The sequence below is a fragment of the Mustela nigripes genome, chromosome 4 (assembly GCF_022355385.1).
Source record: "Mustela nigripes isolate SB6536 chromosome 4, MUSNIG.SB6536, whole genome shotgun sequence".
NCBI classification, from domain to species: Eukaryota; Metazoa; Chordata; class Mammalia; order Carnivora; family Mustelidae; genus Mustela; species Mustela nigripes.
The window spans coordinates 34,750,168-34,772,667 of record NC_081560.1 but is presented as its reverse complement, the minus strand read 5'-3'; the positions used below and the strand labels follow the sequence as shown (position 1 = coordinate 34,772,667).

Here is a 22,500-nt window from a genome sequence, read left to right as displayed (position 1 = left end):
TACCTGTTTAAATATTGATAAAGTAACGTGATCTCCAAAAAAATTTCTTGTGTACTCAATCTCTACCCATCTTTGTCAGGGAATTCTTATGGTAGTTTGGAGTGACAAAGAAGTGCATGGATATTGTAACAAAAGTGACGGAGGAGGAGCAAAGGAAATGTATCACTTAAAGTGAGTTGCTTAAAATGGAGAAGTTTTGCATTTTGAAAATTACTGATTTCTAAACAAGGCAAACATATAAACAAGGCCTACATATAACATGTAACTGGTATTGGGTGCAGGAAAATCTTAATTTTCTATTTATTAAAATAATTCAAATGTTTTAGTAGCCTCAGACATTCCACTTGGGGTGAGCTTGTATATGTGGATTTAGAGATTAGTACTGGCTTCTTTATAGTATTAGAAATCCCTCACAAGTGCACCTGTGTTTTCCTACATATATAATTAATTTTGATTCGTGTTTTCATACATATCTTATGGAGGTAGAGTAGTCAATTATATGTTAGTTGGCTTGTCTTTCTGCCTATCTTTGTGCATGTATATTGTCAGTTTTAGATGACAGTTTTCTAGAAGGAAAGACAGAATCTGCTTAAAACTTGGAGAATATCACGTATGTGTGGTACATATGATTTGAGGAGGAGGTGGAGGTTGTGATGGTTATTTTTATGTTCATAAATTTTTCATTATAAGGGAAATACAGACCATTTTTTTAAAAGTAAAAAAAATAACCTATCCATGGTAAAGGGGCTAATGGACTCTAAAATGCAAAGGCACAATTCTTGCTTAAATTTGCTTATCTACCAAATCAGTCACAGTTGCAACAAGCTCTAGAGTCACATAATTTATCTGTGAGCTGAAATCTGACTGTAAACTTGCAGTGTATTACGACAGACCTCCATTCATAAAACTTCTTAAAAAGTGCATCTGTCATAAGTCATGTATAACAAGTACTTTTCCTTGTAGATATGTAGATAATTAAATGAAAGCTCCCCATACACTAAAAAGTGATTAGGGTCTTAGATGAGAGAAGTGTGGCAAGTTTTTATCACATGATAGGCTTTATAGAAGGTATATATCCGTGTGTGTGTATCTCTATTTATGTATTTGGCTGTCTACATATATGTAATATCTGTCTACATGTATGTAGTCTCTATCTTTCTGTCAATTTGAATTGGCAGCCTTCTTAGAGATTAACATTTCTTTCTTACCTTGTCTTTCATTTTGGTTTGATTCCTCATTATTTGGAGATAGTATGAGGTAAACAAGTGGTGGAAGAAAAGCTATCTTTGCAATACATTAACTTTAAAATTGCTTGTTCTTTGTTTGTCTGAGGAAGGGGAGATTTATCCACCTTGGGTTTCTTTTAATTTTTTCTCTCTGCACTTCTTTTTCATTATCAGTTTCTCCTTTCTTCATAACATGAAGTGCCAGAGAAGTTTTTAACTGTGTAAAAATGACTATTAAAATAGTGAACCATGTCTATTAATCTTTTTCTGTTTTCCAAGACACACTGTTGTCCCATGGATTTGTTCCGAAGTAGTATTTATATAAACACTTGCTTTTATTTATAGTAAAAGTGAATTGTTTTTTCTAGGAAAGAAAGTGATTGCTTTTTCAAAGGTTGCAAACTTGGCAAGTTGACACGTTGTTTGATTACATGCTGGTTAGTACAAGCAGTGCCTTCAACACGGCACAGCTGTGGCCTGGCCAGCCAAGCCTCTACCTCAGGCTTTCTTGCCTATGAGGTTCTCACACTCACCTCCCCTGTCATTCTTTTTTCTAGGACTTTCTTCTTTGCTCTTTCTCACTCTGTATTTCTCTTGCCTCTCCTTTCTCCTTTGTTTCTTTCTCTCCCACCTTATTTGCTTTTCCTTTGGACTCTCTAATTCTCAGAGCCTTGAAAAGAAAGAAAATTTTAAGTAAAATACTTTTTTTTTCAGTTTCATGAATAAGTTTTAAGTAACCTTTCAATTTCCAGACTCCCTGATTTAAGTCTAGTTAGCTTGAAATAAGAAAATGTTTAAAGAAGAATACTTGGCTTCTGATTCCTTCTTCGAGAGGACCTGTCTGGGTGTCTATTTCCTGGATATACTTTTGTGTATGTATCCTGTATGAGCTGCTAAATGTGCTCATGAAGTATGTATTACTAGATGTATTTTTCTAGTACTTCTGTTTTTTATATCTATCCATAAAATTTTCAAGATAGCGATTATGTTTTATGCATAAGTCCTTTCTACATACATTCTCTTTACTAACTTTGATAACTATAACTTATATGAACATTTTTCTAATTAATCTTTAGAGTTTATTTTAATCATACATTTAAACCATTTCAAAAGGCTTTACATTGATAGCACTATGACACTGGCAAGATGGTCAATGATCAAGTACTGAGAACACTGACGTGTAGTTGTTTCTTTTTAACTCTGCTAGTCAAAGCTCCACCATTCAGCATAATACATAGGAGGGAAGGGACATAAAGGTAGAATCCGATCAAGTTTGATGCCCCTGGAAGGCCAGTGTCTAAACACTGTGGTACTCTAATATTATTATCAAATAGGATGTACAAATTGTTCGTCATCATTTCTAAAGAATGTATTGGAGGTGCCATATATAACTGCTCATATAGGTGAGCAGACATTTGGTTATGACGGCCCCTTCTCTTTCTCTCCCCGTCCAGGTGCCTGTGTCGGTGGCCATGATGACTCCCCAGGTGATCACCCCTCAGCAGATGCAGCAGATTCTTCAGCAACAAGTCCTGTCTCCTCAGCAGCTCCAAGCCCTTCTCCAGCAGCAGCAGGCAGTCATGCTGCAGCAGGTAATGTGGGTTACCTGCTTTGGTGTTCTAGCGTGGTGCAGAAGGTGTGCACCGGTGGTCGACAGCACCAGGACCTATCTGACAGTCATTCTCCACTCGAAGGGACAACTGATCAGCATGCAAGAACATGAACATAGCATTGTAACTGCAGAACTACATAAGAAAAGTTAGATCCCTTAGTCTTTTTATGTTCATCCAAGTCTAGAATAAGAGCGGAGAGGAGTGTAGCCTCAACATGGAATGGACTAATATTTAAATATTCGTATGCTTCCAACATTTGATCTGTAGACATGCCAACAAAAGTGCAAAGGGACTTACAGATAATTTTTGCCTTTAAGATTCCTCACCACTTTATCACTCCTTTTTGCTCAGGGAAATACAAATTTGAACTGGTCATTTGGTTGCAATGGGAAAGTGACATCCTAGATTTTTCTTTCCAAAATATATTCAGTGTTGAAGCATAGGAAATACCTACTTATAAAAACAAAATTAAGCAGCTAAGTCACTAATCCATGGATGTTACCTTCTTTAAGGAACAAAACTCATGCTCCTAATATGTACCTTGTTGGAGCCTTGAGTGTACTTGGACTTTATGTTGGACTTTATGTTGTAGTCTTTCTTATCGTAGAGAAGAGAATGTGCTTTACCTGAATTCTTGTCGATTCAATTACTTTGCTGTCATCTGTGGATGATGACCACAGCCCATTTGCTTAGATTTCTAAGTCTGACATTCTTCTGTACATCTGATGGATGAAACATATTCCCTAATAAGACCCAAACCACCTGCTTTTATGTAGCCATCTATTTGGGCCTTACAAATGGTAGGATAGAACCTAGTTTTATTCCCTATCGGGATTTCAGATGCAATCATTTAGGGTATCCATGTGGTTCTGGCCCGTTAGCATATAGGTTCTCTGTGCCCTTTTGTTTAGTAGGAACTTTTGGATACTGGATTGGAAAATTTCAGAGCCACCTTGGAAAAAAAAAATTTAAAAATGTATGTAGATTTGTCTCCTGGCGTCCACTGCAGATTTTTTTTTTTTTTTTTTTTTTTGTTGTTGTTGTTGTTGTTCTTGGGAGGTGAATCTTAATGGCTGCTCTACCATTTGCCAGTCTAGAAGAGTTTAGGAGATTTATAATACATGCAACTTTTGCCTTTATTTATTAAAGTCAAAATGGTTTATTCAGCAACAACTACAAGAGTTTTACAAGAAACAGCAAGAGCAGTTACATCTTCAGCTTTTGCAGCAGCAGCAACAGCAGCAGCAGCAGCAGCAGCAGCAGCAACAGCAGCAGCAGCAGCAACAGCAGCAGCAGCCCCAGCAGCCCCAGCAGCCGCCGCCGCCACCGCACCCCGGCAAGCAGGCGAAGGAGGTAGGAGCCGCCGGGCCCGCTGCACTGCCCGGCAGGGGGCGCCGCAGTGCCAGGTGGGGACGGGGCGCCGCGAGGCCAGGGCCGCCTGACACCACCCTAGCACGAGGCGCTCACTGTCAAAGATGCGTTATGATACATTTTTACCCCGCTTACTAACAGTGACAGTAGAACTCTCCTGCTCTCCTTTTTTGTAGCATGGGACTTGAGAGTTACAATCCAATGCTGCTGTCTGTCGCCTAATGTTCACTAATGAATCACAATGTACAAAGAGCGAGCTCTGTGGTGGACAAAGTACTGATTATCTTGTACTCACCGTGAATCTAAGTTGGTGAGGGAACCTTATTTTTCTCAGTGGTGCAGCTCAGAGACCGTGCATGCAAATGTCGCCTGCGGTTGGGGGGCTGGGGGGAACGGGCTCGGGGAGAAACCCGTAGAACACAGATTTCAAAGTCACGGGCCCCTGATTAATGAACTGCTACTGTAGGTTTGGAGTGGCGAGTAGAAAGTTACAGTTTGATATGCTCATAAATCAAACTGACAAGCTGGCTTCTCAGGCCTAGCTCACACTTGTCAGCAAACTGCATCAAATATAAACATAATACAAACAAAACATGTTGAAGTAGTTAAATTGATCAGCAGGTATCAGAGCCGTTGTCCTCAAGCTGCCCATTATGCAAACGTACAGGAAACAGTTTTGACCTCCTGAGGCTTTGTTTCTGTTTGGATTTGTGAATAGAATTTCAGACAGCCATCAACTACAGAATAGAAATTGCTCCCTTATTTCTCCGGAGGCTTTGGGCAATCCACATGACTTGCTCCATTATGCAGTCTGTTTTCCAGTGAGCGCATCAGAAGTTTCTCTTTTCCCCAAACTAAAAAGGAAAGGTCTTCCCCAGCAGCTTGTCTTTCTCTGAAGTGTGACTGCCTTCTCATACCCTCCCGAGTCCAAAGAACTCTGGTTTGTCTTGTAATGCCTCACAAAATTGGAAGTTATACTTTTCCTTATTATCAGGGCGCTTTGTCTTGCCCTGAACATAATTCTGCCTTTAATATATTCCAACAAGAGAGGAGAGGAAGAGAGAGAGCTAACAGGCCTGTCCTCTGAAGGCTACAACCCAGTTTACTAATAGATCGCTAGAGACCGTATTCATGGGCCTTTGCAGACCAAACTTACTCAGTTGGAAAAAAAGAAAAGAAAAGGAAAAAAAAAGGAAGAAAGAAAGAAAGGGGTGTTGTTGAAGTTGACTGTTTCTCTAAAGTGTGATTTTTTTTTTAGTGTAGATAAACTTATTATCATCTGCAGTAAGCCAAGTACTTTATGAGAAAGTCCAAACCTTTGTAATTTGTAACATACTTTTGCTAGACCTCCTTCCATACTCTTTTCGCGCAAGTTCCTTGGTTCTCTGCTGCTGTGTAATATTTGAAAGAAAGGCAACCGAAAATCTTGAACTTGCTCACATTCTGCTTTTGAACTCTGACCACGGGATGACCATTCAGAAACTCACCGGGGCAATGAAAGCAGTGTGCATTTCTCTGTATGAGAGCGGTTGGCGCAGACCGTGTGTTCCCCGCCGTTCACCGGGCTGGGTTTTCTGCACCAGCAGCAGCAGCAGCAGCAGTTGGCAGCCCAGCAGCTTGTCTTCCAGCAGCAGCTCCTCCAGATGCAACAACTCCAGCAGCAGCAGCATCTGCTCAGCCTTCAGCGTCAGGGACTCATCTCCATCCCACCTGGCCAGGCGGCACTTCCTGTCCAATCGCTGCCTCAAGGTACATACAAAATGTGGTGCACTCTCCAGTCCTCCTGTTGCACTTTCTCCCATTTCATGGCCTGTCCGCCTTCTACCTTGAGAGATTTTGCTTTTATGACCTACAGGTTTATTATTAAAACACGATCGTTAACACAGTTGCATGGCCCGTTTTCTTGAGACTCGGAGATTTTACTACACACTGCTTTCAGGTGTATAGTAAAACTGCTTCCAAGTGTTTTGTTAGATATTAAATGCATATTTATTAGTCTACAGCAGAAAATAATTTATAAGGGCAACACGATTTAAGCACTATTGAAAATACACTGAAGACTTGCAGAGAATTAGATTATTGGGAAGGCTCACAACACCCATTTAACGAAAGTGAGCTGAAAGGAGTTTTGGTGGAGAGCTGATTTTAAAAAAGAAGTTCCTAATCACACCGACACTCACATGTACGAGTCTATATGTCTACAAAGGACAGTCCATTCCAAGCTATGCTTTCTAGGACCTCATCATAGGTTGTGGACCCTAATCTTATTTCCTCTAAAATAATATTGCCTATATGTATATTGTGAATTATAGCTTCAAAAAACTATCAGCTGTATTCTTATTTGTTTTTCTGATAAGAAAACTTTGTGAGGACTTTGATAATACAATAATACAGTACTATTTTATACAATTGTATATATTCATCATTTACCCAACTTTTGGGAAATGGAAATCATTCTTGGTTTAAAAAAGATAATGGTAAACAAAATGACACCCTGTCTGCTAAAATTCTTAGTACAGGTTAAAGTCAGATATCATTAAACTTCACAAAAGCATATTCTTTTCTTTTTCTTTTTCTTTTTTTAAAGATTTTATTTATTTATTTGACAGAGAGAGAGACACAGTGAGAGAGGAAACACAAGCAGGGGAAGTGGGAGAGGGAGAAGCAGGCTTCCCGCTGAGTAGGGAGCTGGATTCGGGGCGTGATCCCTGGGATCCTGACCTGAGCCAAAGGCAGACACTTAATGACTGAGCCTCCCAGAAGCCCTATAAAAGCACATTCTAATTTGCATTTGAATTTTGTTGGAACAAACATTAATCTAAGTGGACTGCAATTATATTTGTTACAAAGGGACTCACATTGTAATAGTATTTTTTGTTCCTTTTTCTGACTCAGTAGGAAGAAAATCAATTGGTTCAGTCAGTTAAGCATCCAACTCAGACTCATGGCTCTGGGTCAGGTCGTGATCTAAGGATTGTGAGATCAAGCCCCATGTCAGGCTCAGTGCTGAGTGTAGAATCTGCTTGAGATTCTCTCTCTGTCCCTCTGCTCATGTCCACTCATGCTTTCCCTCTCTCTATTTCTCTAAAATAAATAAATCTCAAAAAAAAAGAAAGAAAGAAAAAAGAAAATCAAGAACAATTTAATAGAAAAAAAAATTATGCCAATAAAAGACAGGTCTTTAAAATGCACACAATTTTGTTTGGGGCACATGAAATTTACAATTTTGTAGTAAATATTTTTCTCCTTATCAAATCACTATCTTCACGGCATGTTTTTCTCAGAATCCCTCCTTCCCTTAACTTCAGATCCTCTAATTCACCTGGCTAAATCACTCCTAGGAAATCAAGAAAGATAAAGTTTAAGTAGTGAAAGAAAAATGAGGCAATAAACCCACTTTTCTGCACCATTCCAAAGAGAATTGGAATAAACTGTGGTGTCCCTGGGCTCATTAATGTTCTATTCATAAATTGTTGTTCTTCGCAAAAATAAATACCATTTGAGGACGAATGAAGAAATAAGTTTAAAGACAAGAAAGCTGTGTATAAATTAATTCAATGTAAACATGGATTTCTTTAGTAGAAACTATACTAAAACAGAATCAATAAATTTATCTCGTTTTTTTCAATAAAATTTATATGAAAACCTATATTTAGGATCTAATCATATAAGCATCTCCTCAGTAGAGAGAAGTATGATCTACTGTGATTTTATTTGAGTAAAAGCATTGAAACAAACACTTCAAGAAAGCTTAAAATAGATGTTCACAGAAGCAAAATTCAACCTAAGTGCGATATTCTTCCAAAACAAGCATACAAATATCTTGCCAAACAAGGAAATTATTATGATATAACCATTTTAATAGTTTTCAAATAAAATTTTTCTTATTTCTGAACTTTTTAAATAGAATTATCATTTTTTCCTTCTTTTCTACTTGTCCATGAAATGTTATGAGAGATTAAATGCACAAGATAGAGAACATCAAGGAAAAGGAAACACATCTGAAAACACACCTGGGTTAAGCAGAATATTTATATTTTAAACAAAAGACATGAAGTCATCATTGTGTTCTCACTGTTTAGATGAAGTAGCTCGAAAAGTACCACTGTGGAGACTCACCAGCCAAACATAGGCAGAATGCGTCAGATAAACCAGCTGTAGTAAAGGAACATAATTGCATAATTTGGTGCTGAAATCCCAAAATTGGAATGGAAGAAAGTAGAGAAGTAACTGTTAAATAATGTAAGCCTGGAATTATTTCTGCCTTAGCCACTGGTGAGTTCAGATTAAAATATTTCAAATATCTTAAACACTTTTATTATCAGTTTCCCAGTTCACTTTGCACCAAGTTTTTGGTTGGCTGATTGATTAGCCATGCAACCACATAGGATTTATACATGATGATGATCTTATTGTGCCTTTAAAAATATGCCATATGTGAAGTATTTATTCCTATGATTTAACACAGCCTCCTCAGGGTACTTTTTTATTTTTTTAATTTTTTTAAATGATCTTATTTATTTATTTGACAGAGAGAGATCACAAGCAGGCAGAGAGGCAGGCAGAGAGAGAGGAGGAAGCAGCCTCCCGACAAGCAGAGAGTCGGATGCGGGGCTTGATCCCAGAGCCCTGAGATCACTACCTGAGCCGAAGGCAGAGGCCCAACCCACTGAGCCACCCAGACACCCCCTCAGCGTACTTTTTAAAGTTGCAACTTCTTTCAAGACAGAAGTAACAAAATTGTAATAATTTTGGTAAGAGTAGGCAATTTATAGGGGCACCTGGGTGCCCTGCCTCAGGTCGTGACCACAGGGTCCTGGATTCGAGCCCTGCATCAGGCTCCCTGTTCCATGGGAAGCCTATTCTCCTCCCACTCTCCCTGCTTGTGTACACTTTCTTGCTGTGTCTGTCTCTGTCAAAAAAATAAATAAAATCTTAAAAAAAAAAGTAGGAGATTTATAGACATTTTTCTCTGTATTGCAAGATGATGTAATATATTGTACCACCCTTTAAAGTAAATTATTTTAACTATACTCATTTAAAGTCATCATGAATATTACTATAATATTGGATTTTAATGTAAAAGAGACAATGAAATTACTATCTCTAAATGCACATATGGAGTGAGTGTGGGTATACAGGAGTCAAATACAAAAGGATGGATTTGTAAATCAATATCAAATAAAATACTGATTATAAAGCTATTTACTCATGGATAGTACAGTTTACATGTCAGCTGTAGTTACTTTGTGACATGTTATCATGGTTCAGTACCACTGTCTATAGGTAATAGGAAATTATTGTGCACACACTTCAAATTTAGATATGTTTTTGACATGAGATAGAAGTCACTGTATTCCAATACACAGTATAGTCACAGGCTTCCTAAGACTACAGAAACTAAAATATATGTGGTTAAAACTTTCTTCCATTCCAACTTTCCACATGTTTTTGAATTTATAAAACTGATTTAAAACATAATGCTTTTGTGACCGGTCAGAAAGACCAAACAGGGAATGCTATATTATCTAGCCAGCACTAATGTGAACAACACCTTCTAGAACTAGATGAGTTTGGAATGAGAGAACTGTTGAATAATAAATAAAATGAAATCTTTTGAAGTAAAATATAATACTTTAAATAATTCATGCTTTACTACTTTATTTAAAGCAGTAAAGCATAAAAAGCATAAATCTACTTTATTTAAAGTAAAAGTATTTTACTTTAAATAATTATTACTTTAATAATTTATGCTGAGTTAGGCATGTGCTCAGGTTTGTCTTTAGGTTCAGTATTTGGCCAAAATCAGCTATTTGGCTTTGACTCATTCTCTGCTTATGGAAATCTAAATAGCCAAATGCCTATTTCACTATCACTTCTGGCATCTTGTTTTTTTTGCCTGATCTGTGGTCCTGTGCTTGCAGAGATCACCATTGTATCTCATCAGAGTAACAGTGCCAACAGTACAAACAATGCATGTCCTGCAGAATTATTGTTAGCATCTTAGTATTCCCTTTTACATACCAGTCTGTCTCCAGTTTGCAACTTGGAGAGGAAACTCCCCTTTGGGGGTTTACATGTGAAAACTCCATCAGTAAGCTCAAGTTTAAATGTACATTTATTATTACAGTAATAAAACTTTGCAAAGGTAATCATGAATGCTGTTAATTTTATGTATAAAAATTAACTTACAGAGCCTGGGTGGCTCAGTCGGTTAAGTGACTGCCTCCTGATTTCAGTTCAAATCATCATCTCGGGGTCGTGAAATTGAGTCCCGTGTGGGGGCTCCGAGGTACGCATGGAACATGCTTAAGATTCTCTCTCTCCCTCTCACTCTGTCCGCTCTAACCTCCCTCTCGAAAAAAAGAATGAAAAGAAAAGAAAACATGAAGACTAACTTACAAAACATTAAATACATAGGGAAATAGGAAGAAGGTTGAGTTAGTTTTTGAGAAGATGTAAATAAGATAGAAAGATGGAGATTATATTATATCATAATTCTAATTGTCACATAATTGGTTTATCAGCATGCATACATTAAAATGAATTTATATCCATTTAGGCCCTAGGTTTTTTTTAAAGTTCTCTTTGTCACTTCTTTATATCTTGAAGGAAGACTCCAAAGCAGAATGTCAATTTTGCCATATTAAATTTCATGATGGGGAAAACTGAGAAAATTATGGGTTTTTTTTTAGTAAAATATCAAACTTCAAAAATGCAGCCTATAAAAATTTTAATAGTGAAATCATAGAAGGAATTTTTTTTATATGTATCAGAAGTATTCCAGTATCCCAGAAGTTCCTTTTTAGTGGAGATATTTGCCTTTGGTCTCAGTTTTAGCCAAACAGCTGTTTTACTCCTTCAAACTCAGCATTTGGGCAAATATACACTCAGTGCACCTTTCATTAAACACGTTTTAGAGACGGGCACTACACCTGCAGGTTGAAGTAGGCCCTGGTCAAATATAAATCAATAGTATGTTAGGTTTGGCAAATTATAAATGAACACATAGATCTCTGAAGGATAGCCCAGAAACTAGAATAATGGTTGCCTCTGTAGAGGGGAACAAGGAAGCAGAGAGGGTGGGTAGGGAAATTTAATTTTGCAATCTATAACCTTCTTTATGGTTCAGTTATTTTGGCCATGTGCATGTCCTAATGTTTTTTAATGGAAAATTTAAGATGAAAAGTGAAAAATCACCTGATAATATTTCAGTAATTCAGATCATTAAATATCAAATTGTTTTCACAAAATATATGAATGATACAAATATTTCTACCCAAGTTTGCCTTCATCACTTTTAATTATACGTAACCCCAGAACATAAGCAAAGTACTGTTAAATAAGATAAGCTAATTTTAAAAATCACAGTAGACTTACTTTACATCATAATGTATAAAAATTATTTATTTAATATTAAAAATTAATTAGTAGATCCAGCAAATGAAAGGACATTGAAAGAATCTTTCATTTTTGAGTGTGAAAAAGCTGCTAATGTAATTTTTACCAATAAGTAAAGCCATTGAAATTTTTAAACCTTGTGTGCCCCAAGGATATATAATCTAGATGTGAATTATCAAATTTTAATTAATTCTTAGCACAGCGCTTTGTCACCCAGTAGTTACTCCACATACTCTGAATCCAGGATTAAGGAATTATTGTTTAATTGCTTTACCTGTGGTATTACATGTGATTTGATTAGAAATTCATCCTTTTATTCATTCAACTTCCAGAAAAACAGACCTTTAATGCTTATTTGTAGTACTGGCAGTGAATGAGCTAATGTGTGGCAGGGCTCCTCGCATTTTTAGGTTTGAACCCAACTTGTCATCCCAAAGCCATCACCCATTATCATTTCTTGATTTTCTGTCATCATGGAATTTTAATTTTAAAATTGCATTATCATACAACTTTTGGGCTCTAGGATAGTCTGTATGTATCCTTGAAGTAAGTTACTAAGAAAATTGAGTCATCCTTACTATTACTCTGTAATGGGTAGTCCACTGATTTCCCAGATTGCCAGCCCCCTGGTGTTCCGGGCACTTGAACAGCTCAGTATCCATTGAGCCGGATGTATCCATGAGCATGGTGACACTCCTACAGGCACTGAGGACAAAGCAGTCAAGAAAATGGACAAAAATTCCTGCCACCACAAAAATTACATTGTAAATTAATTTAACATGTGTAGTGGTAAGTGCTAAGGAAAAAAAAAATAGGACAAAAGAAAGAAGTGGAAATGGGTGGGGTTGAACTTTTTGGACGGGGTGGCCAAGCACAGAGTCCTAGAAAGAGATTATGTGAGCAGAAACCTAAAAATGCGAGGAGCCCTGCCACACATTAGCTCTAGAGCTCATTACTCAACTTTTCTCTTCCTCAGTGTTCTCATCTCTCAAATGGAAATATAAGAGTAGCTTGGGTCTTAGATTAGCACTGAAGCGTGGAAAACAGTGATGGGTATATCAGAAGCACTGGGCAAGTTTCTAATAAAACAGAGACGAAGACTGAGTTGGGGGTCAGAGAAGCTGTATCAACAGAAGCTTGGTTTTTGTTTGTTGTTTTGTTTTGTTTAAAGATTTTATTTATTTGACAGAGAGAGATCACAAGTAGGCAGAGAGGCAAGCAGAGAGAGAGAAAGGAGGAAGCAGGCTCCCCGCTGAGCAGAGAGCCCGATGCGGGACTTGATCCCAGAATCCTGAGACCATGACCTGAGCTCAAGGCAGAGGCTTAACCCACTGAGCCACCCAAGCACCCCAAAGCTTAGTTTTGAAGTAAGCTAATTTTGGGGAAAAAATCTTCAAGTTTATAAATAGGCAACCTGCTGTTCAAGGGAGGGGCTGGCCGGAGATCACATAATTAATCCTAAGCCTACATCCAGTATTTAAAACTGAAATAAATCAGTATAATTGTAGAAAGAGTTTGTTCCTGTTGTCTTTGTTGTTATCCTCAAATGGATTTGTAAAACGCTGAGTTGAACAAGAGACTCAAAGTTTTGTTGTTGTTGTTCCTAGACATCTTGGAACAGATGTTCATGTTAACATTAGTCATGAGTCCCCAAGACACAGGTCACAGACCTCTTCAATTTCTTCGATTAGGACTGTTTAGAAGAGCACTGTTGCATAGAACACAGTTTGGGCCATACTGAATGTGTTCTATTATTGCCTGAAAAATCAGTTAATTCTTGCAAATCACTGAAACTTCAAAACTCACAAAACTTTCAAAATTCTGAAGAAGTGATCAGTTCATTGTTTCATAGTCATAGTTTTATATCCATAGAAAAGAGCTAACCAAAGTGTAGATGTGAATAGTTTTGTAAGCAAAATGATAGTTTGCTTTTAACAGTTTTCCTTCCAAATGATCTGCACATTGGAATCATGTGTAGAGCTTCGGAAGCAGACTGGTGCCTGTGTCCTACCTCCAGAAACTGATCTCGATGGTTTGGACTATGGTCAGGGCATTGAAAGTTTTAAAATGTCCGCAAGTGAATCATACTTCCATCCAGACACTTTAGGGAACCACTTTCACTAAAAGGAATCTCTTTCGGACATCATCTCTTCTCTGCCCCTTATCTGTAATCTTTAAAAACCATTTTCTTCTTCAATTAATTAAGGATCCTTATTTGGATAGTGAACAGGTGGCTTATTCATCAGATGTTTATGTGCTTAGTATTTGTTGCCATATCATTGTGATATCATGCTGTTACCACTAATTTTCAATACAAATGACTAGTGTAAGAGAAGTCTGCTTTTAAAAGGTAAGTGGATACTTAGGTTAACTAAATTATTAATAAAATTCAAAAACTAAATTATTAATAACATCTTTAACTGATATAGTCTCTAAAAATACCTAATAGTCTTCAGCCAAGATATAAAAGTTTATCAGAATCAACTAGGGCCATTTATAATTCTTTAGACATGGGCCTTCCAGGATGGCAGTGCCCATGAATACTATGGCCTTCAAGATCCACAGAACTTCCACGTGAAGACCCAAATGCCTTCGAGATCTGTGTGAATCTGTTGTAATCAATTAAATCAACTACTATTTATTGAACACATACCAGGCACTGCTCTTGGCACTGGGGATAGATAGGTCAAGTAAAAATCACTACTCTTACCAGTTTAAGATTACATTGCCGTAGAGGAAAACTGATGATAACGTGTAAAGCAAACAAACGAATAATATAGTTTCAGACTGATAAATGATTTAAAGACAAAGAAAGCAGGGTGAGGTGACAGAGAATGCTAGAAGGCAAGGTGGGGAGGGGCAATGGTTGGTGGGGTGGTCAAAGACCTCTCAGAGGAGGTAACCCTTGAATCCTCTGAGTGACGGGAGTAAGGAAGCCATGAGAGCAACGACAGAGTCACCTATGCTGTGGGAAGAGCCAGGGCAAAAGCTGGCAAGGGAGCAAATGTTCGAAAAAGAAAGCTGGGGTAACTGAGTGAAATGTAGAGAGCAAGCGATAGGTGAGTTCAGAGAGGCAGGTAAGACCCAGACAATAAATGCCAACATCTGACAGGCCACAGTAGGGGTTTTTTTGTTGTTGGTGGTTCCCCTTTTATCTAGTTGTGTTTTTTGTTTGTTTGCTTATTTTTTGTTTTGTTTTTTGAAATGTTCTGGAAAGCCATTGGAGGCTTTGCCTGGAGATCCCAATGGCCTACATTTTTACATTTGCATTTGCATTTACAGCGATAAATTTGGGCTGATATGTGAAGAGTGGTAAGTTATAGCAAGGCAAGGGGGAAGCAGGAAGACAGGAAAGGAGAACCATGGTCTAGGCAAGAGTTTATGGTGGGGCAGAGAGGCAGAGTCAGATCGTGAGGGCTCCCATGCAGAAGACGTTGTTGATGCTGCTACGAGACAGGGTTTGCTAGTGGAGCTTTGCTGTGAGGACACCTAACTTGTACAGACAGGTAATCAAAAAGTTACAGTTAGAAGAGTTTCAGAATCTTAGGTTAAAGCTAGAGTTAAAGCAATAATTAATGATCTTTATAAAGAAATTATTTCCTGTGTAACCGAGAAATACCCTCCTTTATGAAGCCATTCTCTTTTATACATGAAAAATAGTTTTTAATAACTGGAAACCTGAGTTAGCTTGCCTTTTCTTCAGTCTTAGGGTGTTTTAAAATCTTCAGGAGCCAGAATCACCAAAATGATAGCTTTCAGTAAAGCTATCTGTAAGAAATTGTGATAGGCATAGCAATTTAAGGTTACCACTGTGATGAATAATTTGACCAGAAGTTATGTTTGGAGCAGTGAGAATTCTTCTGTCACTTTGGGCTACTTACCATGATGTCTGGATTGATGATTTTTCTACCCACAGAGGTAGAGGTGAGAGGGCTCACCGTCCTCGCCATCATGTTTTCTTACCATCCCCTATTCTCCCCTGCCTGTTCTATCCTGGTCCTCTCCCGCACACCTGGGGATTGATCCATATCACTTAGAGCATCTGAGGTGGGGGTGGGGGTGGTTTGACTAATACTTCCACCCTCATGTTAGACGTTGTAGGTGAACTTAATAATAGAGAACCTAGATTTTGGAGCCACAGTGCATTAGGTGTGAATTCTATCCATTAGTTACGAGTGCATTAGGTGTGAATTCTATCCATTAGTTACGAGTGTAGTGACTTGGTAACATCTTTAATCTTTCTAAACCTCCATGCCTTGCCCTCATCTGTAAAATGTAATGATTCCTAATATCAGGTGAGGTTAATTGAGATTTTGAATGTAAAGAACCAGACTGACTTTAGCAGATGCTGAATAAGGGATAGCAATCATAATAGCAACTGCATTTTCCCCTGGATATCTTTATTCGGTAATTTTTTTATTTTTAATATAATATTTCGAGAGCGAAGGCATTCAAATCAGACTGCCTGGATTTAAATCAGAGCTCTACCACACAGAAGCTTTGTGACCTTGGATACATTTTTGAAATTTTGTTTCCTTATCCATGAACTGGTTAAAATATAGTTATTGACTCCATTGAATTTAGTGAGGTTTAAGAAGCATAAGGTATAGAAAGAATACATGAAGGTATAGTACTTGGCACATATAAGTACTATTTTAGAAGTCAAAGACCATAGACAATAATCTCTCAATTCCTTATTTCAAAATTATAATTAAAAGCTAAAGCATTGTGCCTTAATTTTCTGTTTTCTTTCTTCATAAATCTGGTAAATTTGCATGATCTGAGACAGGGTGTTGCTTAAAATGAGTAGTTTTTTTATTCTGTCGGTCAAAAAATGAAGTTTCCATATTATCTGCTTAATTGATCCATGTAGGTAATCATATTATTGGCTTATTTAGCACCGCCAAGTGAAACTCAGTTATTTTGTTTGCCCGTCTGAGAAAGAGCAAACTAAAACTTTGTCAAAGTTGTCAAATGTATTTTCCTTCTGAGTTGAATGTTTACTGTTTTTTTCCCTAACTTTTTTTTCTTTTGTTTATCCTTCTTACCCCTTTCTCTTTTCATGTCTTTTGATACATCTCATTTCCAATTCTATTTCTTTTTCAGTTGCTCACTGATAAAAACTTAATACCAGCAATAAGTAAAAGCTACTGTTAAAAGTTGAATAGTTTAATTTTCAAATAGAACTTGCTGGGTTTTTCCCATTAATCTTTGATATTATTTCCAATAGGATCATTCCCTACCATTCCCAAATTGGTAATCTTGAGCAAATTACTGATTATTCACGAGAAAGGGTATGGTGCTGATGGCATAAAGTGATTTTATTATTGTATATTAATTCTGCTGGTAACATCACTTTTGTCGGCATTAATCTAGTAATAATACTAAGCTTGTTATATGAACTTTACCTTGTTATATTAGTGGGGCTCTCTTTTGTTTTATAGCTGGCCTAAGTCCTGCTGAGATTCAGCAGTTATGGAAAGAAGTGACTGGAGTTCACAGTATGGAAGACAATGGCATTAAACATGGAGGGCTAGACCTCACTACTAACAATTCCTCCTCGACTACCTCCTCCACCACTTCCAAAGCATCACCACCAATAACGCATCATTCCATAGTGAATGGACAGTCTTCAGTCCTAAGTGCAAGGCGGGACAGGTAAATCTCATGAGATTTATTCTATATTTATCTGTCACCAACTTTTACTTCTACCATTCATAAAACTAAAGATTATGATTTGTACTTAAGAGGGGCAGAATGCATAGAACAAATTAAATAGAAACCTTTAGATTATTTATCTTATATATTATTTTCATTACAGAAAGCAGTTCAAATGCTGGCAATTTGATGCATTTAGTGGGGAATTTGCCTGAAGAAATTTATTTTTTAATAAGTGCATGTGGAATTATTGTGTCAGCATATTTTTATGGCTAATATGTTGTGATGAACCAGATTGCTGAAATGGGAATATTTTGCCATTTTTAAACTTAAGAACCCCCTTTTGAGTAATTAATTAAATAATTAAAGATTTCCCCACCTCCCTTAGCATATGCTTTAAAACATGTGCTTAATATATTTTTAAGAACATGTCCGTAGGTATCGGAGACTCGATATACATAAGGATATAAACACAGGTGTAATAAACTAGAAGATAGAATATCTGGTTTGCCTTTTTTATTAGTGTAATTTGATGGAATTTATAAATATATAGACATAAACTTACGGTGAAAACTGAATAAATTTGACTCAAAATTCATAAGGAAAAATTACTTGATTTCAGTTATCAACATTGAGTACATTATGTTAGATAATTTTCAACTTAAAAACTGGCCTTGTAAAAGGAGCACCCTGTACTTTTGTCCATTTACTTCCATTTATTTAAGCATAAAGCCATCTAATCAGGTGGCTTTAAAGCAATTCACATAAAATATATAAGCTAAAACATTGCTCAACATGAAAAATATCTTTTTAAGGGATGAAACATAAGTGCAGGATTTCATAACAGAGTGACTTAGGCTCCTGTGGTATTTAGCTGTAAAGATTACATATTTGAGTGTAGTGGATTGATAGTATTCTGTTGTGTAATGTGAGTTCCTGCCTGGCGGCAATAAATTCTTTCTCATAAACAAATTTTGTTTTTAGAGAAACACATATTTAATTACAGAACGGTTTAAAATAGGATGCTATCATTGGTGGTATTTCCGGTGGTCATTTGAGTATCATGAAAAATTTTTCTTGTTAGTTTTCATTATTATAAAATGGTATGCTTCTGAATGCTTCCATGCTGGTGTTTTAATTGAGATGAATTTGATGATTATATATTGCAGAAGTTGCTTGATTTTTCTAGAATCTCAATCTGACATAATATTCACTTATCAAAAGTCTTTGATGATTACAGAAGGATATAGCTAATGAATACTGTTCCAAAGTAGAATTTTTTTTAATCAGCTGTAACTAGTGGAAATATAATTTATGGTCCACACATAAATATTAAGCAATTTAAATGATCCTAAAGGTCCATATCATCCTTAAAAAGAGCATTTCAAAAATCTTATGGTGGCTGTCCTATTACCTTCTTAAAAACACAGGTTTATTTCACTTGACCACATACGAATATATATTTTTTATTTAGAGGTAAATGTTACATTAAGGTCATATGGCAAGATTAGCATATGATATTATACAGTCCTCTTAGTTTTTCATCCTTTATTAACAGTCATCTTTGGCTCTATTTCTCCTCTAATTGGAACATCATCTAGCCTTGGCAGTTGAACTATTCAATAGAACGATTAAATTTTTCTGACTGCTCTGAGCTGAATTGACCTGTTTTGACCTGTTTGTCACTGATCGTAACCTGACAGGCGCTAGCAGCCTGCAACGATTATAGCTTTTTGAGATGAATCTGACGCCGTGTTCTTTTGCTACAGCTCGTCACACGAGGAGACTGGGGCTTCTCACACTCTGTACGGCCATGGAGTTTGCAAATGGCCAGGCTGTGAAAGCATTTGTGAAGATTTTGGACAGTTTTTAAAGTAGGTTCCTTACCTTTTTTAGGGAAGGGGGTGGATTATGTGGGAGTGTTAGGCACATTGTTGTAAATAAGACAAAGCTGAAAAGAGGAAGTGAAAGTCCATCCTGGGTCTCACTCTGCGCTTCTCTGTGCTCCAACAAGTACACGGCCCAGGTCAGGCTAAGAAGGTGACCTCGTCTTTACCTCTTCATCAAAATATTTTACAAATCACTCCATAGAGTTTTTGAATGAATGGGAAATAGTAGCCTACAGTAATCGTGTCATTAATAATTGGGAGACGTGTGGCGGAGTCTTAATAAATTTCAAGTTTTTAATAAAAATTTTAAGTAAAATTACATGAGGAGTCATAGAATATATATAATTTCGAACAGACATATTTTACAGATTTTTTTAATTGCAATCTTGCTCTTCCTGACTTTAAATAATGATGTTTAACATATTTATATTTAACAATAAGAATGATGACATGAAAGTTAGAAGAGGCTAACATTTTAAGAAATAAATCTATTTCATCTACTTGTTACTTATTGCCCTCAGAATCAGAGGGCAATGTGCATGGCTGTATATTTGTATGGTCAATTACATGGCTTCTCTCACTTAAAATCAAAATTTGGTGTATCCTTAATTTCTTCTTACAGTGATATATATATTTTTTAATTTTAAGAGTTTCCGTTGCAAATGAGAATATCCATCTTTTATGAAACATTCTCCATGCACAATTCTGCTATACAAGAGATCTAAACAGAGAGCTACAGATAGGTTTATGGAGATGAGTAACTTCACAGGCTGAGACTCTTATGTTGTCATGGAGCAGCTAACAGGGTGAATGAACTGTTTCATGCTTCATCAACAATTAAGTTAATTAGCTCATTTGAAATTGCACTGCTTTGTTGCCAGGATGTTGGCAGAAACATCAAAAAGATGTGTTTACAAATGGTAGACTACAGGGTATAAAGTAAAAGCACCTTAACAACAAGCCAGAAGTACTTGGCATCATAATAACTTTATAACGGAATTACAGTAAGACTTCCACAAGGATTTTTTTTTAACTTTTTCTCATTTCTGACCAATTAAAAGAAAATTTGCTTCCTCTGTTACTTTGGCATTTGTAATGGCCTTAAATTAAAAAAAAAAAAAAATTGCACTGCTTTTATACCAGAAAGTAGTGAGCTACCATTTTGTTGGGTATGAAAACTGATTCAACTGTTCTAGGCAAAGAGGGCATTTCAGATGGTAGATAACTTTGCTCACACTTTCCTCTCTAAGAAAATAACATTTGTTAAAACAAAGACAAAATAGAGGGACATTAATTTTTTAACAGCTGATCTCATATTTCTTCATTCGAATGTATTCATCCTTATCAAAGTGTTATGTTATTCCTTATCATTAAGATTCTTATGAGGACTGTTGCTGCTATTTCTTAAATATGGCTATTTAAGCTGTAGAACTAGCATGATCGCCATTTTATTGGTCTAAGTTGTTCTTTCTGACAAAGAGTAAGTTTTTAAGAAAATACACATATTTTACCCTTCAGTGTCATTTCCTTTATAGTACATGGAAAGGAACACTTTTTTCATCTTAAATATTTATATATATTTTTATTACTAACAAGCAGATGAATATGAACCCTCCTTTTACGCTCCATGTTTCTTTCTCACATTCATGCCAGTATATTTTAGAAACTAAGAAAAATTATAGGTGGATGGGGCAAAAAAAAAAAAAAAGGAAAAGAAAGAAATTACAATTAAAAAGCATTTCCTTTCAATTAAATACCAACTTTGGTTCCAGAGGCTATTTTTCCAACCCATTAACTTTATAGAGATGACAGAACAAATGACAGTAGATTGTAAGGTCTTTCTTTTAGTCCATTTTTGTTATGATATGCTTTAGATTCTCCTACTCAGAGATCTGTGATATATTCTGTTAATAGAGGTAATGTCAGTACCCAGTACTGCAAAAAAGTAGGTATCAAATACATTTCCATACTGATATTGTCTTTTTCTTAACATGTGTCAGAAATTTACGAAGACATAATATATTTTATTAAGTTAATCAAGTTCAGTTATTCAGAAAAAAGTTTAGTGTCTGTGTGAAAAACAAAATGAAGAAGACACTACCACTAATACGAATTTTCTCGGAAAAAAGATTTTGCTTTTCTTTTGTAATTCTGGGGAGAATTGAGTCTTAAGGGAAAAGAAAGACAAGTCAAAAAGCTGGGAAAGGTTTTTAGCTCCCAGTTTTCTTATTTACTCTTCTCCAGAAACTTTGTATCTAGTGTTTATTATAAAAAGTTTTCTGAGAAAATACTGTTGTGGGATTTTTATTTCTGAAATGCACTAGAAATAAATGGATAGCTTGAGCTTTCCTTTGGTATCAGACAACATATCCATTGGTTTGAAATAAAAGGAATCCATTTGTTATTACTATTTAGCCTATATATGTTAAATAACGAAGGATAGTAGAAAACATTAAGAGTCCCAAATCCCCTTTCTCACATCATATTCCCAAACAAACTGGTAGAACCCCTCTGTGTTTGCCCAGCACCAAATGAAAAACCAGCAGAGGGCAATTGCTTATGTATAACACACTTATTTTTCATCTTATGGGTATTCTTTCGTATTCTATGATATATTCTTTTCCACTGAATGAAAGCTAAGTTAGCAACTGTTATTTGCAGCAGCAAGGATAAAGGCAAGAAGAATATAAAACAAAGAAGAAAGTCGAGACTAAAAAGGTGTTTAGGAAAATTTTTGAATTCTACTGTAAAATAGGTGTTGACAGAAGCTAACCATTTTTCTGACCACTAATGGAGGATCTCACTAGATCACTAAAAGCATTTAATACTACTTCTTCATTACTGTCTTATATATGCCAAAGTATAATAACATCTGACAAAACTTGAGTGTAGTTTGTCTGCAAAATTAATTATCATTCCATTGGACCTAAGTCAGCTTGAAGGTAGATGGATCGACTTTTAGAGCTTAAAGCAAAAGGTTTACAATATAGCATTCTGGTTAGCAGACAAGTGTTCTTGAATCTGCACATGGAGATGCCAGCAAATAAAACATGGCCTGAGATCCAAAGGTGGAAATAACTCTCCAGGAAGAAAGGCAGAAGGATTAGCGTCCATAAAGATATCAATCTATTAGAGAATCATTAGTTGATGAACGTATGTGAATTGCTCCTATTACAAAAACCAAATTTTTCAGGCTTGGCCCTGCATATAGTGCCTTAGGGAAGGTCGTGGATACAGAATAGTTTATTTCATGGAAATTTGTTGTCTTTTTCCTCTTGCAGCTGACTACTCTAAAAATTATGCTCTTACTTAGTGTGTATTGTCTATTTCTTTGTCTTTGAC

At 36.4% G+C, this 22,500-nt stretch overlaps 1 protein-coding gene across 6 annotated transcripts in view; it reads left to right on the top strand.

Annotated features, from left to right (window-relative positions):
• The window catches only part of FOXP2 (forkhead box P2), a 544,670-nt gene that overhangs the window by 475,868 nt on the left and 46,302 nt on the right, over window positions 1-22,500 (top strand). For 3 of the 6 annotated variants that reach the window (XM_059396537.1, XM_059396534.1, XM_059396539.1), the window contains 5 exons: window positions 2,681-2,818; window positions 4,007-4,192; window positions 5,794-5,959; window positions 17,056-17,269; window positions 19,039-19,143. In XM_059396537.1, the coding sequence (XP_059252520.1) occupies window positions 2,681-2,818; window positions 4,007-4,192; window positions 5,794-5,959; window positions 17,056-17,269; window positions 19,039-19,143 (809 nt within the window). The remainder of the gene's footprint in view (window positions 1-2,680; window positions 2,819-4,006; window positions 4,193-5,793; window positions 5,960-17,055; window positions 17,270-19,038; window positions 19,144-22,500) is intronic. The other 3 variants (XM_059396538.1, XM_059396535.1, XM_059396536.1) reach the window with 2 other exon arrangements.